General features: G+C 48.8%; 1 protein-coding gene across 6 annotated transcripts in view; it reads right to left on the bottom strand.

The window, feature by feature from the left end:
• Window positions 1–3951: 3951 nt before the first annotated feature.
• The window catches only part of CFAP65 (cilia and flagella associated protein 65), a 32551-nt gene continuing 20369 nt past the window's right edge, over window positions 3952–16133 (bottom strand). For 3 of the 6 annotated variants that reach the window (XM_038143160.1, XM_038143158.1, XM_038143159.1), the window contains exons 22-33: window positions 14616–14726; window positions 13659–13850; window positions 12677–12835; window positions 11209–11349; window positions 10653–10769; window positions 9925–10062; window positions 9370–9435; window positions 7509–7723; window positions 6998–7147; window positions 6191–6469; window positions 5392–5529; window positions 3952–4825 (exon numbers count right to left, since the gene is read on the bottom strand). In XM_038143160.1, coding sequence (XP_037999088.1) covers window positions 4789–4825; window positions 5392–5529; window positions 6191–6469; window positions 6998–7147; window positions 7509–7723; window positions 9370–9435; window positions 9925–10062; window positions 10653–10769; window positions 11209–11349; window positions 12677–12835; window positions 13659–13850; window positions 14616–14726 — 1743 coding nt within the window. In that variant the 3' untranslated portion in view covers window positions 3952–4788. Of the gene's footprint in view, window positions 4826–5391; window positions 5530–6189; window positions 6470–6997; window positions 7148–7508; window positions 7724–9369; window positions 9436–9924; window positions 10063–10652; window positions 10770–11208; window positions 11350–12676; window positions 12836–13658; window positions 13851–14615; window positions 14727–16133 lie in introns of those variants that run through there. The other 3 variants (XR_005257619.1, XM_038143161.1, XM_038143162.1) reach the window with 3 other exon arrangements.

Below are 16133 nucleotides of genomic sequence, written 5' to 3' on the forward strand. Positions count from 1 at the left end.
CTGCCCAGCAGGTGAACCAGTGCATACGTCCCTGTGCTGGCTCTGGGAGCAGAGCTTGTGGAAGCCAGGAGAAGTTTAGACCCACTCCTACATCGCCCAGCCACGCTGCTCAGCCCTGGCAGCCCTGTGCTGATCTCAGCCAGCGTCAGCAGGAGCTGGGCTCTCTCTCCCAGTTACTCTGGCACCCACAACTCCTTGGATAACAGAGCATGAAGTGCAGCAGTGGTGGCAGGAGAAGCTCCTTTGTGCGAGTGCAGTGGCGTGTTTGTTTGTGTAGATGGGTGTGTTTGTGGGTGGGGAAGGGGCTAACGCTGCTTTAACCCCCACGGTGTACACCTGCAGGAGTTTGTCCTGGGTGTGCTTTAGAAACCATCACCATTGCTCCCTCCAGAGCTGGAGTGTACTTGCAGGTTGCAGTAAATGGATTCCCAAATGTAAGAGCATAGTGGCAGATCCTTAGCAGCCACTGCCACCCAATTCTTCTTCCTTGGAGACTTGACCCTCTCACACTCAGGATTTTGGAAGGCAGGCTCCATCCCTCCTGCCTGCTGCTGCCTCTGCAGGCGGGGGTCCCCCAGGCCTGGCTGGAGTGATGCCAACCTGCTGCCCTTGCTCATCCTGCTCCTTTTCAATAGTTTGGCAGCAAAGGAAATGCAATACCACCAATACTCTGGGTTGTGGTGCAGTGAAGAAGTGTGATGTTCCCCCTCCTTTTGATGCTGTACAGGCTGTGATGCTGGGACTTAAATATTTCTCCTTTCCTGGTATGGGAAGGGTGCTGGACAGGACTCCCACCCCTCCCTGCCAGCACGCACCAGCACAGCGGAGCTGCAGCTCCTGGCATAGGCTGCCCCCTCTTTCTGGAGAATCAAAAAACCCCAAATACCACCAGAGCTGCTGCAGTGCCAGCAAACATCTCCAAGCCTATATGCTGTGTCAGAAATGCTCTTTCACCCCAGCCTCTCTCCTGCAAGGGCAGGGCCCCACCATTCACTAAATAGCAGCAAATACTGCCCTTGCAGGGCTGCTTTACAGAAAACACGAGAAAAGCAGGTCCCTTGAGCTCGCAGAGAGCCCTGCACTGCACTGCTACCCTGGGGAACATCTTGCACCTGTTCTGGCATCTCTGGGGCAGCATTTACCAGTTTGTGCCCTTCCCTCTTAGGCAGGTGGGCAGCACTGGGACTGAGCTCTTAGTAGGGCTGGCCTTGGAAAGGCAGCCTCAGCCTCCTCTTGCAGCAGCCAAGGGCTTGTTCTGCCTCACTGTCCCATGAGGACTGACTAGCTCACATCAGCGCACCTCTTGTGTCCATCAGGAGTCAGCATGGGGCCCTGGCCTGGCCTGAACATGGCTCCCAATCCCAAACACCAAAGTGACACAGCTGAGCCAGCAAAGCCCAGTACCTCGGAGACAGGAGGCCAGGGGTGAAGGATCTGTCCAGCTTTGCCAAGGGTTATGGAAGGATCACCCTCACACTTATGCTCTTCAGACACTGCAAGCTGGTCAGGGCAGGACTTTTCCAGGTTCCTACCTCATGCACTGTACAGAGAGAGAAGGGGATGATTCCGACCAGGGAATGGCTGATTCCTTGTCCCCTAACACTGCTGCCTTCCCCACACTGACAGAGACCCGCCAAGTGGGGCTTCGCAGGAGACTCAGGCTCCACAGCTGCAATGGGACAGCCAAGCCTAGCAGACACCCTGTCAGGGAAGCCCGAGAGCAGCTTTGTTCCCTTCCCTTTATCTCCCACACAATGGCACGATTCAGCAGGTGTTAAATGTTTTAATGGGATTCAGGATAGCTTCTGTTGCCCACCTGCCCCAAGGCCATTTCAGCCCTCCCTGGGAGCCAGCAGCAGCAGCAGCCAAGAAGAAAGCGCCTGTTGTGTGGTGCATTAACTGCCTGATGACTGAGTGCTCCCGGTAATTCGCACAAGGAGAGGGGGAGTCCCATTAGCTTGCCAAGCTCATGCTCAGCCATAGGCGTGCTGGCTGTATACCTGCCGGGAGCCTGGCCTGGCTACCAACCCCAGTCCCCTGGGAACATCATCCATTTCACTGCCCAAACACCAGTGGGAAGAAGCAGGACCTGTACCCACAGTATTTCTGTTGGAGAGATGTGCATTAGAAACGCAGCTCCGTTGGGCAGCGGCCAAATCCAGTCCTGGGAGACAGTACAACAAGCTCAAACTTCCTTCTGCCCGAGACCCAAATGTCATTAGCAGAAACAGGACTTCTCCCTCTTTTGGGTGCTGAGCTGGGCTGTGAGTCTATAGTCCCCCAAGTTCATAGCCCTTGGCAGCGGCTACCAACAAAACCTCGTGCTAAGAGAAAGTTCCTCCCTGCCAGCTCTGCACATCTCTGCCCTCCCCTCACCTCCCCATTGCCCCAAAGATCCAAGTGAGAGAGAAGCCCCTGGGTGAGAACATCCACACTACGCAGAGCTCACCCCCAGCACTATCTGGAGTGCTGCTGTCTCTCTTTGCTATCAGGACAGTGATGTGGCTCAGTCACACGTTGAAGTGTTTTCCAAAACCAGGGTCAGGGTCTAGTTCCCAGCCTGAGAAGAGGAACTGGGAATTTCCCCAGCCTGGGAAAGAAGCTGCCTTGGTGTATTTATATTTTAGGATGAGGATAAAAGAAGAAAAGTGTGTGACAGCTGCTACTCTCTTTGCTTAGTGCACTCAGAGTGGTTCTGGTTGACAGGCACCAGAGAAGACCTACAACAGAGGTGGCACACCACCATCTCAAAGCCACTAAAAAGAGCTGAGAGAAGAAAATTTTCTCTCTCACAGTTGTAAATAGCTCTCAAATCTGTTCCCCTGACTCACCTGTTTAAAGCATTGTCTTCAAGATCTCTCCTACTAGAGCGATGCTTATCAAACATGTGAATTTCCCTCTAGTAGTGCTCCAACAGGCAAGTACAGTGTCCCTTCTGTTTTCTCCAGGTCCAGGCTGGGAGCATAGGAAAGTGGGGAGAACAGGAGTTTTAATGGCATAAAAAAATTCCCTGCACATTGGATGGCACTCGGGCTCTCTCCATTTGTTTTTGGGTGTTACACCTGACTAACACACAGCATTTCTCATGTCAACTCCTCCAGGTAGTGGATGTAATGATGCAGCTGCAGTGATGCAGCCTAAAGAGCATTAGATCACACAGCAGGTGTGAGGATGGACAAACTGACTGACCCTGTCTTCACTGCTCCATGCTGCCCTTGGGTAGCTGGATTCAACCTGCTTTAGGGCAACAGTGAGGTTTCTGCCCCTGCCTTTGCTATTCATTTGGGAACTTTGTTGCAGGACAGCAGAGCACCTGCAGCGAGCAAATCCTAGCAAAGAGCCTGGACCAAGAAGAATCAGTCCAAGTGGACTGAACAGCCAGGCCCTGCTGCTGCCTTGAGCTGTGGAGGAAGGAAGTGGTTCTGCATTACCTGTTCAGCAATAGCCAAAGCCCAGAGGAATACAGAAAGACTGCTGTGATGTAGGATACCTGGCACACAGAATATTGGGAAGGGAGGAGAGGGTTTGCACTTCTCATGACAAGGATCCAGGACCCATGTGAAGGCCCAAGGCACTCAGGCAGAGTGCAGGAGCTGGCAGTGCCTCTGCTGTATCTCTGACAACAGGAACAGCTCGGCCCTGGGGCTCAGTAACAGTTACGCACGCAGGGCTCCTGCACGGAGAGGAGTGCTGGGGTGAAGCTGGGTGAGCCACAGTACCCCAGGTACAGCAGGCAACTGCCCTCTGCTGAGCAGGGCAAAAGCCCTCCACAGTGCCTTTTGCACAGTCTTCTCTTAGGATGCATGGGAAGAAGATGCAGCTCTGGTCTTGGCTGGGTCCTGGCACTGGGAAACAAGACATGAGGGTTTGGAGGGGGACATCAAGCTGCACCCTCACCAGAGCTGGGTGACTGCATGAGCCCCATGCTGCAGAGTCCATAGTGCTACGGCAGAACAGAGGATATGCTGCAAATGCAGCCCACTGTCTGGCACAGCCATCCTGCAGCTCCTGCCTGGGAGCAGCAGCTGGAACCCAGCACCAGCCTGCTCTGTGCTGGCCACTGGGATTTCTCACAACTCACGCTGCCACCTCCCGGCTGTGACAAACATGCTCCTTCATTGTGACACCTCTTGCGGCCTGACGGACTCCCCAGGCCAAGCCAAGGCTCAGAGGATTCCCTTCCCTAGGTGACAGCCTTGCAGTTTGGAAAGGGAAGACCTTGTCCAGGGCTCACAAACCCAGACACATGAATTACGTACGTTACACACGGCGTCAGTGTCTGAAGGTCAAGTTGCTTTTATTGGGTTGCCTCGTGTACTGATTGTGCTGCAGCTGCCCCCTCAGAACCTGCAGTCTGGAGCAGCCACTGGAGCAAGGAGGGGAGCAGGATTCAGTACCTGCATCCTGCTGATGTCACCACCTCATTGCCCAGATGTCAGTCCTTCTTCAGCTACATTCCAAAGCAGATTCCACTCCTCTCAGCCAGCGCAGACTGAGGACAGTGGGAATTGTCATAGTGGCTGTCCATGTGCTCCCTGTAGGTCAGGGTTCTTCTCCGATGACGTAGCCAACCAGAGAAAGGAGAGATCTCATGAACTCTGCCGTGGAGCTGTCAGAGGACTCAAATCGGTGCTGAGAACATAATCAGGACATACCTCCTCAGAGAAAGCCAGCATGCTGAGCTAAGGTCATGGTGTGGGAGGGTCCGAGTTGCTCTGGACATCACAGGGATGAAGAATGGAGAGAGCTGATGTGCTTGAGGAGCTTAAGCAGCACAGTACCCAGCAGCTACACTCTGGAGGGCGGGGGTGCCAGGCGTGTGATTCTGAAGAAGAGATGGCAGCTCTGGAGATTCTATCTACATCCAACAACCCTCTTCCATTAACCCTCAATCCCATCTCTCTGCACTTCTGCCCGAGCTAGGGCAAACCCTTATGCTTTTCACTCAGGTGCAAATCTACTTTTCCCACCAGTGGCCATTCCCTCAACCTAACTAGATCCCACACCCCCTTGGACTATGAAAGCTTTGCTCTCTTTCTGCTGTCAGAGGCTGTGCTGCCTGCTCCTTGACCCCTTTTCCCAAAGGACCATCATTGTGGGTTCTCCAGTGCCTCAGGCCAACCACTCAGCCATAGGGCCCTTCCCTAGAGTTATATGAGGGTCTCAGGTCCACAGAAAGGCTGTACTGTTACCACCTCTGCTGTGTGGCTCAGGACAAGCCAAGAGGGGGCAGACACTTTGGGAGTGGATTCTTTGTTTTACACAGGCAACCTTGTCATTGATAGGCAGGGATTCGGCTAACCCACGTGGTCTAGAAAATGGGCTGCGTTTCAGCCTGACATGTTAAGGACAGGTCCTGTCCCCCACCAGAGCACAGATACACTCTGCTACCTTTGGGAGGCGATGGGGGGTAAAGCAATGACCCTGGGCTGGGCTGTCAGCACCACCTCCCCACGACTGGCTTCGATCATGATATTCTGCAGCGTGTTTTCCAGCACCAGCTCCACAAGGTTCGCAACAGCTGGCTGCCTAGAAGGACAGAAGTACAGCAGAGGACAACTATCAGAAAGCAGATAAGGCAGGGTGCTTGCCGTGACTCCTGCCAGGAATCATCAGGCACAGCAGGGGAGCACATGCTGAGACCAATGAACCAAAGACTTGAACAATGGGTGGCTGAGCCTTGTCCTAGAACTGTCACCAGTTGGTGTCAAGCCCTGACCTTAGACAAAGCTGGGTGACTATAGTTTTACTGGTTTCTCCCTCCAAGCTGTGCTGTAGCTGCTATTAGTGAATAATGCTTGTAGCTTGTAGCAGTGTACAAGGGAGCAGCCACAGCAAATGCAAGGTGGTGGAATACTGCAGTGAAAATAAAAGGTAAGGTAAGCACATACTGCACCCTGATGTCTAACATGGCCTAGACTGCCTGAGAGTAAAGTAGACATCATTCACTAGCAGCATCCTGGCACTGCCCACAACTCAACCCAGACACAGTAAACCATCTCTCCCCACAAACCACATTTGGGAGAGGGTGGCTAGGTGGGCTAGCATCGATTTCCTCCCAGACAACACATAACACACCAGGAGAAATGCTGCAGGGCTGAAGGAGAAATGGATTTCTGGCCAGGCAGTGTGCTGCCATGTCTCTCTTGACTGTGCAGCTCTTGGCTTTTACGTGTGAGCTCTTCCTCACCTACTAATTATCTCCTTTACCCGCAACTGCTGATAGTGAAAAGTCTTGCAAGACTCCAGCAAATCACTGGAAGAGGCTTCCTCACTCTTTTTTTTCCTCTCTCCATCCTTCTCAAGGTCAAGATCTGTTGAAGCAGAGACACTGGAGGGGATCGTGGACCCCTGTCTACTGTCCTGGAGCTCTGCTGATTGTGCAGACTGGAATTGGGAGAAATATGGAATAGGCTCATCTTGGATTTTTCTCACTGACCTCTGGAAGCGGCCGTCCTCCAAGAGACTTCTAGGAAGAGGAAAATAAAGGATAAGTTTCAGCAAATTGGCTATCTGTATGACCCAGAGGATTATAACAAGACACCACAAATGAGAGGAAATCACTGACTGATGTCAGTGTTTAGTCTGTACCTTCTTGCTTTCTGGGCATAAGGGAAGCAGTAAGAGGGCTTGAGCCAGTGAAACTATCTCTGTTTCCCCCGTGCTGGTTCTTTACATTTGTGCAGCTCACAAACCGACCCTAATGCAGCCTATTTCCAAGATCACAGTAGGTAGAGTTCCCTGGTTCCTAGGAACTCTGGAAAGATGGGCTCAGCCCCTGGCTGGGAAGGAAGCCCCTGCCTTGGCTGTCACTCCAGGATTCGAGCTCATAGTCCCCAAGACAGCTTTTAGCAAGACAGCTTTTTTTTTAATGGATCCCCCATTCTGGCAACAAGAGTGCACAGATTCCTCCAGGATTAGCAGAGGGCTGACCATGCTGCAATCATTCTCTGGAGGACAGGGGCTCCAAACCAGGTGAGGGTGAAGGGACACTCACCTGATGACACCTGTGAGTATGTCAGTCACTATCTGCAGCTCTTGTTTAGAAGCAGCAGCCAAGGACAGCCGTTTGCTCTCCACGTCTGTCCTGTTTCTGTGCCCACTACCATCCATCAATTTGCTGTCTGAGGGCTGGGTGCTGAAAGGGCTGAGAAAGGAGGAGTTGTTCCATCAGTGACAGCACTACAGAACCAAACCCTCAAAGACCAGCACCCTCCTAGCACTGCAGCAGCATGTCAGGAAAGCAGTGCAGGCAAGCAGGGGAGCGGTGGGAGCTGTCATATTTCTGACAGAAGCAGGGACACTGTCATAAAAGAGGAACACTGAGCTCTTACAGTTGAGGTGGGGAGAGAAACAGGTCATGTCAGCTAATGCTGGGGAAAGCAAGACACCTCTTACTTAACACTGAGGCACTGGAGAGGAGCAGAGAAGAGCACCAAGTTCAGTGCATATCAGAGCACGGGCAGCCCTGGCTCAGATGAAGCTGCCAATCCAAAAAGCCCTCTTACCGTGACAAGAAGTATCTGCGAAAATCCAAGGCAAAGTTGCTGAGAAAGTCCTCAATAGCGTAGGACCTGGCTGACACATCAAGGTGTAAGGACAAGGGCGTGGGAGGCTCTGGTTTGACCCACACCTGGCTGGTGTCTTTGTCCAATGGCAGCCCCCTCTCAATGTGTCCAGGTGGCTGACTGGGTGCAGGGTAGCTTTTAATAGGGGGTAACGTCTGTTGGAGAGAAAGAAATGGCAGGCATATAGCTGGGCCTTTGGCCACAAGTAGGCTGGTGTAGGTTTGAGCACAGGCATGAGAACTGAAAGCCCAGCAACCAGAGCCATCAGATCCTGGGTGTCAAAATGATCTTAGCACTGCAGTACTGATAACAGGCACGAGCAGCCACAGTGGAAGCCAGGTCTGTTCCCTTCTCACTGACCAGTGTGCCAGCCCGAAGTGTCAACAGGGGTTCAGGGTCTCCCTAAGGTACTTGGGGCAGTTGTTCTCCAATCCATCACTGTGGAAGCTCTTGCAAGCACACCGGGGGTGCTGCAGGAGAAGTGACATACATGGATGGAATGCTGGGGAAACTGTCCTTCCCCAAACCTGAAGGGAAACCAGGAACTTACTCCAGCCACGCTACATGGGCCAACTTGGGGTTGCGTTACCAGAAGTCAGACTGGGAGAAGTTTCTTAGAGCAGTAGCCAGGATGCCTGGGCCAGAAAGACACCACAGAGATGTGGAGAAGTCCTCAGGCATCGCAAGACTTCAATGATCTTTGAGACATGGCTGTCCTGCCTCCAGGAATGAGGACAGGGGACTGCACTGCTCCTTACACAGACACAGCAGGCTCCAAATTATCACTAGAGGTTAAAACCCTAGAGGACTAAATGACACCGGTTTTTACCTTTCTGCAGCCATCCTTATGCTCGTCCAGTGAATGCTTTGACCTGCATCACTGATCACACCAAAGAGCACAGGGAAAACAGTCCAAGCTAGAGTTGCCCTGAGCTGATTCCTTCACACAGAACAGTACAAGGCATGCAAAAGCCCTCATGGGGTCTCAGGAGCACTGCTACAGCTACCTCACTGAGGTGACATCCCTGAGATAACAAGCTCCATCTCCTCGTTGCCTCAGTCCTCTCAGGCCCAGCCTCCTCTCAGCTCCCCTAAATCTTTCCACATCTTGGGTTAGCTTTGAGCCCTGTCATTCCTACAGCACATCCTGCTGATGACTATAGGCACTGCTGGCTCTTCTTTTGGGCCCAGGCAGCTCTGCAGAGCACTCACTGGGGCCTTGTTTCACACCTTCCCACCGCTGCTGGAAAAGCTGTCCTAAAGCAGTGCATACAGTTGTGCACTTGAGTGGAAACTGATGAACCAGGCAAATTGAGCTTTAATGCTTTCTGTGTATTTAAACCAAGGCAGTTCCTATCTGCAGCTTCTCCTGAGGAACACAGCACAGCTCTTCTTGAGGTGAGGGCAAAGTCTGCACCACGTTCTGCCAGGGTCCTGCTGCTTTCTGCTGTGGCACACATTCCATTGTGGCCCCAAAATGAAACCAGTTCAGGTACCAATTGCCCTGTCTGTGTGCATTTTTTCTGCTTATTTGAAACCTTTCCCCCTTTCTCCAGTCATGGGTGCACGTTTGATGCCAATCTCAGTTCCTATTCACCTCAGCTGGAAAGTTACTGGCCAGAGAACACAGCCAGACAGTGTGATTCTTCTGCCTCCTCCAAACAGTCTGTTTCCCAAAGCCTTGAAGCTACAAATCCTGCTGTGCTCTCTGTCCAGACTCCCACACTGTGATATCCAACATATGCCTATTTTCTAAAGCAGTCAGTTTGATTCTACCACAAGTGAGACAGGCTTGACTTACTTTGTATTTCCTGATCCCAGCTGAGGATTTAGAAAGATTTTCTGTTTCAGTAGAATTTGATAACCTCTGAAAAATAAAATAAAATATTAAATTTAAAAAAGGGAAGAAGAATTACCACATGAGGAAGATACAGGGCAGAACAAGATCTCAGGATTTTTTTAAACTTTGTGCCAGCTGAGAGTCAATGATCTCATCCTCTATTATTCACTCAGACCACATTCTTACTGCTAGTTACACATTTCTCTCCAGTGTTTATTCATGTCAAAACCCAACCACCGGTTTCCAGAGCCACTGGCTTTGTTTTTCCAAAGGCTTCTCATGCACTTCCAAATTTCATATGGTCACTAGAAATTTCAGAGTTTGTAAGATGATTCTTGGCTAGAAAACAAGATTTCATTTTCCTCTACCCACAGATCAGCTTTGAGGTCTTTAGCAGATCAGAGTCTCATGTCCTCTTAACAGCTGCCTAGGTTTTCCTAAAGAATGTTCCTCATCAACACTGGCTGCTGTTTCTTGAGCCAAGCTAAGCTGGTGCAAGGTTTTGAGAGCACTTACCACTGAAGGGGAGGTTAGCTTCTTCTTAGTCTCAAGGTCCTTCTCTGTGATGGTGAATTCCACAGCCTGCCGTTCCTTCTCCTTTTCCCACTCGTGCAGGTCCCTCTCATACTGAACCAGGGACTCCTGGATGTACACCTGTGAAACAAACTATAACTGAAGGCAGCAGGGCTAGAAAAGAGTTGCAAATAACAGTCCATGGCTCAAGTCCATGCCTGTTTCTCCCCTTCAGGAGGTCCCAGGAAGAAACCCACTTGCTTTCCATATATTCCAGTGACAGGAAGAGGAAAAAAAAGTGGTATTTTAAGTCTCATACAGAGAAGATATACTCTCTTGCCAAAGAAAACCTGGGAAGTGTTGAGGGGGACACTACTGTTGGTCTGTGTCCTCAATAATATTAAAGCAGTGAGACTCATTTTTTACAGATATCAAGTCTTTGGCATTCACTGAAAGCCACTCCCATTCAAACCATCACTTCTAGCAACTGGGCTCCCCTCACAAAGCCATACATTGCACAATTACACTTCATCTAGTGAACCACGCAGACAGAAAGATGCTTAAAGCATCAGGAAGGGTGAAGCTAGGTGTCTTCAGGAGTGACAAGTGTGTATCAAAGAAGGATTCCTTCAGCTGGAAGCAGCAGGCAGCTGACTGCTGGGGTCAGCCATTTGGGAACCACAATAACATGCCCAGGTCATGGTAATACACAGGTACCTCTTGGGTCTCACCTCACACACCAGATTTATTCTGCAGAAGTAGGGATTTCTTGTAGGTTGCAGTGTGATGAAGCAAGGGATACTCTCTCCAGGCTGCACAACCCCTGACTCTGGAGCAATCTCCAACACCTGGGGGAAGGGCAGGAGGAGGAGAACAAAATTAAATTAAAAAAGAAAAAAAACCCAGAGGAGCTATTTCACTGTCCTGGGACCTTCCTGTGTGCTTTCTCTTCTCAGGGAACACACCTCTCCTCAGAGGTATGTGGCTTGAGAGAGATACAGTTGATATATTCTAAGAACAAACACAGCCTTTGCTGGCAGACAGAGTCCTGATGTTTGTTATCACATTCTGTAGTTCCAGCTTCATATAACCTCACCAAAGTCTTTAGATTTCCCTTCTGAATTCCTGTTGTTCCCCCTGTCCTAACCCTTGCCTTCACTTTTCCTTTCATGACCTAGCAGAAAGCCAATTCCCTAGAACTGAGTGTCTTGTTGAAAATGGAGCTGTAAGGTCCTTTCATGGCACAACAGAGATGGGCAGGAAGGCTGTAGATCAAAGAGGACTCACCATTTCTTTAGTGGAGTTTATCTGCCAGGTAAACACCACTGCCTTGCTCTTTGAGATATTGTTGAGAAAGACAAGCCGACCAGCTTTGGTGCAGTCTGGGATATTCCCAAGGCAAATCCTGTTATGGGACAAGGTGGCTGCCTGCAGGAAGCAAGGAGAAATCAGAAGGAACAGCAGGGAAGGAAGATGGGACATAGCCATTGAGGAAGGGGAGTCATACAGTCATCTCTAAGTCATACTCATCTCTAAGTCCAGCAATTCACAGGTAATATTAACCAGGTATCTTTACTCTAGCAACCTAAGAGAGTGTCTCTCAATTTTGCTCTGGTTACAGTGACTTCACATCAGAAGGCCAGCTGGGTTGCAGTGGGATTGAGCGAGCAATGAATAAGACATAACACTGGTGCTGGACAGGAGAGGATCTCAGGAGCACAGAGGACCAGTAACGTCCTGATTCTCTCTGCAGCACTTGCAGTCCAGGCCTTTTCCTGCTTCAGCTGAGAAACATGAGGTGTGTGCTTGTGCAAAATTCCTATCAATCTGACTGTGAGTCTTAGGAAATCGATCCCTAATACACTTTGCTACTAGTATGCTACTAGTTTGTCCCATTCTCCAGGTACAATGCAATCTGTAATTAAGTACAGTTATCATTAGAGAAAGAAACTTGATTTCAGACAACAGAGCTTTGCAGAATGCCATCTGCATTGTCAGACTGAGGCAGTTTTCAATCATCTTCTCTTTGCTGTTCTCAGGAATATAACTGCCCTGCTGGAAGCAAAAGAGCATGTGGAGCTGTGGCTGGCTCCAAGGAAGGCATGCTAAGGTCACATTCACAGGTTGAATCCTTTACCTGCCAAGAGAAAGCCTCTGCTGCTGCTGTGTAATGCTCATTCACTGTGCTTGGATCTGTGGGTGAGTTTAACAACAGATTGTCCAGGCTGGCAGGCCAGCTCCAGCCAGGCCAGACAAGCTCCTGCTGAGCCAGCAGCAGGCCAAACAAGTGCATTCCTCTGCATGTGCCTGAATAGGTGACCACCCTGCAGTCAGCATTCAGGTTATGAATCACCTGAGTTTGGCTGGGAAATGATGGCAGCCAAGCCCTGACAGAGCATGGCAGGAGTATAATGATCTTTATTAGAATGATGTAGGAAAGAAAAAGGTGTTGTAACTGCACAGAAGAAAGGCAGCTGTGATGGAGGTAACCTCTAAGAAAAAATTACATGAACAAACCCAAACCCGTTTTTGTTTTAATGGCTATGGAAGTGACAAGCTGGAAGGAAGACGCCTTTCAGCATCCATGAGTTAAGCTCTAGATCACCTGCTGGAAGGGAAATGTCTTGTTCTGTCTCCTGGCAAATGAACTCTCCTGCAACACAGACGATTGCAAGATGGGGCCACTTGTATATTTCAGTCTCTCACACACATTTCTGGATTGATCATATTGCTTATATCCCACACTTGGACTTACCTGCCCAGGCACAGTTAGCTTGGCAGAACCTGGAATGACTGCAGAATTAAAGAATTGTCTGGATGTGGCAGCCTCTCCTACAATATTTGGATTGTAGCCTACTCCCTGGAAAGTAATCTGGGTCGATTCACCCTCCAGGATGTGGATGAGAACATCAACCTGCCTCAGACAAGATAAAAATTTTAAGGCCAGAGTCATATTTGGGAGAGATGCGCATTAGCAAAAATTAGCAAAAAATTAGCAAAAATTTTAAGCCCAGAGTCATATTTGGGAGAGATGCGCATTAGCAAGTCTATGCTTGCTAATGGACTGGCCTAAATACACCCCATGCATGGATAAAGACAAATCCAGTCTCTTTTGCTCTTTCAGGCCTTGGCTTTTCCTGCTAGCCCAGGAAAGCTGGTTAAGTAGTCAATTAGCCAGTTACAGCATGAGATGGACAGAGACTACATCTTGGAGCAAAGGCTGGAGTTTTAAAGGTAAATTCATTTCTTTATCCATGCATTCACCACAGACTGAAGCAACAAGTAGTGCTAGAGCTCTGGCCTTGCCTGCCTGCTGCAGCCCAGGACAGAGGTCTTTGGGAAGGCTGCTGTCAGAAGTTTGCAGCAGCATTCACTGCAATGACAGAAGACACTGACTTCAGTCTCTTTGGTGGGAATTTTTGGAGGTCAACAAAGAACCACAAATCTGAACAGATACTACTGATATGCCCAGTTACTGTTTGCTACTTGAAAAATATATACTGGGATGACTCTGGTTGTGGAAGATATCTCTTCTTGGGAAGAAAAAACTTATGAGACAAATTTATCTGCTCCATCTCCAGAGCAGACCAGCCACTCATTTGCTCTCAAGACTCTGCTTCTTAGAGACAGAGAGCTCAATTCAGCTGCAGCATTACATGACAACCACCAGTAAGAAACCTTAAGAATTTTAGGTCAACAATAGAATCTGTTTCTTTCAGTCATGAGGAGGCTCTTACCGTGTATGTTTTAGCTTCCAGTGGTGAGAAGATCCACTCAATGTGCCCTGATTCACCAGGGGGGATTTCTCCTCTAGGAGTTAGGCAGACAAACACAGGATGCTGAAAATTCTTCTCCTTTATCTTCACAATATTGTCCAGCTGAACCTCAAATGTCACAGGCATGGAGCCACCATTGTAGAGTTTATAAATCTGAAGTGAGTCAGAAGGAGCGGTGCTTTTTATACCAAGTACAAGTTAAACTAGTTAACACTTCCCCAGGGGATGCTGATAAGCATTAATATTTAATTAATCAGCTTATCTCCTAAGAATGAGAAGACCTCATAGTGTCAAGATTTAACACCGAGGCTCTGATAGGCACTGTGCTGAAGGTTTATCCCCACACATACATTGATAACCAAAGTGCCTCTCCAAATGGTGTCCTGCCAATTCACACTAGGGGAAAATTAATACAGATTAGCTAAAGGGATCACTGTAAAGCAGATTACGTAAAATGCAAAAACACTTGTATTAAAGTGCTCTTAATTCAATTCAGACTTGTTCATTTCCCAAGTAAATTAGGCAGAACAGAATCAAAGCTGCCTTTTTGCTGAATAAGTGTTCAAGGAAGCTAAATTAATTTACTAAAAAACTAATTAGGGTTTATTTCCAGAGTACTTGGAGCAGCTAGGCAAGTTTTCACTCAGATACAATGCAAGAGAATAAGTGAACAGCCCAACATGCCTCATAAGCATTCTGATTACAGAGTGAACACCAAACTGCAGGTGGTGAGAAGTATTTTCTCAGCAGCTCTTTCCAAACTCTGCCTAGAACTATCCTCAGAGTTCTCCTGGGATGCTTCACTATGGAGGCCATTCCATTTTCTGAGAATTGCATCAGACACTGCCTGTCCTTGGGACACAGTAGTACTAGGTCCTTCCCTACACTTGCTGCTGGCTTTGGCTCCAAGATGCTCACCTGTGTGGGGGGCTGGGAGTGTCCGACAGCAATGGGTGTGAAGACATGCTTAGTGGATGCAAAGTGAACGTACCGCTGGTCGTGTTCCACTGTCACACCACTGAAGGTCAGCTACAGTGGAAAGAAATGCAGTCACTTTCTCACAGGGCCTTGGTTCCATCACTAACAACTGCACAAGGACTCTGAAGTACTTTGCAAACGAAGGCCACCCAGTTACAAACTTTAACTGGTAATGCCAGGAAAGCATATCCTAAGACAAAAATCAAGGAGACGGGGAATCTACTCCAGATTTTCTCTGAAAGGTTCTTTTCTTTGGTCAGAAAGACTTTACCTTTCTCTCTGCTATGCTAGGCATCAGCATCAGTGCTTCTCTGTACAAGTGTATGGTGGAAATTCTCCATGAATGAAAGTGTCTGGACTGTACATAGGAGCGTGTGCAGCTGTCACAGCCAAATACTTTGGAAAGACAATATTTAGGTAAGTAATGGACTCCTCTTGGAAAGGATCATCTGGATGTCCTCTAGAGTGCTCCAAGAATGTGTTTAGCAGCCCAAAAGTTATAAGCGAGTCCAAAAGCAAGAAGATTCCAGCTGAACTAAGTGATCAAGTGATGATCAACAGTATCCTGTTGGCAAAGCAGCCACCAGGCACTCCAAGCAAAGTGGAGAGATTTACAGAGCTATTTCACAGAAAGGATTTTGCATTCACACAGGCTCTTGCATTTTGAGGAAACCACAATCAGGCTGAAGATGTACTGATGATGCACTGTTTTCTGCAGGATCACCCCAAAGTACCCCTGAGCTGTCTGCTTTGGGGTAGAGGCTGCAAAGCAGTCACCTAGTAATGTCTCTGCATGGGCCAACAGGAGCCAAGTTGCTGCAATTCACAGTAAGTTAAGCCTGAAGCATGGCTATTCTACAAATAGATGCGTAAAAGACAGAGGGAATATTTGCAAAGACAGACACCTGCAGGAGATACTGTATCAGCTACTTTAAAAAGAGCAGAGAATGACAGCTCCTTTTAAAAAACCCATTCCAGTTCAGATCTATGAGCAAAATGAAGAGGGAGAAAGAACTAGAAATACAAGGTTAGCAAGGTCCTACATGGAATCTTTTCAAAGCACTACATGAGTATTCAGCCTCCTGAGAACCACAGCTTGCCAGATGAAGTGAAAGTAGGAGAAAGACAAAAGCTTTGCTTCCAAATTTCAAGGGGAAAAGGGATAGGAACCACCCTGAGCTTTGGAAGTGAAACACCCACTCATAAAACTTTGATCTAAACGCCACCTTGCATTCCAACAGACCAGAACTGCTCAGGAAAAACTGTCATCGGTTTTCATTGGACACAGGATATGACATTTAGAGGATTATCAGTTAAAGAAAGACAAATGGAGAAAAGTGAAGAATTGCTGCAATCAATTCTCCTTCTAGAGTACATAGACTTCATCCCACAGTGAAGACTTAAGAGCAAAAGAGGGATGCCAGGGGATGGCAGATTCCCCAGAGAGGAGAGCTGCCT

This window comes from Motacilla alba, chromosome 7, assembly GCF_015832195.1.
Source record: "Motacilla alba alba isolate MOTALB_02 chromosome 7, Motacilla_alba_V1.0_pri, whole genome shotgun sequence".
NCBI lineage: Eukaryota > Metazoa > Chordata > Aves > Passeriformes > Motacillidae > Motacilla > Motacilla alba.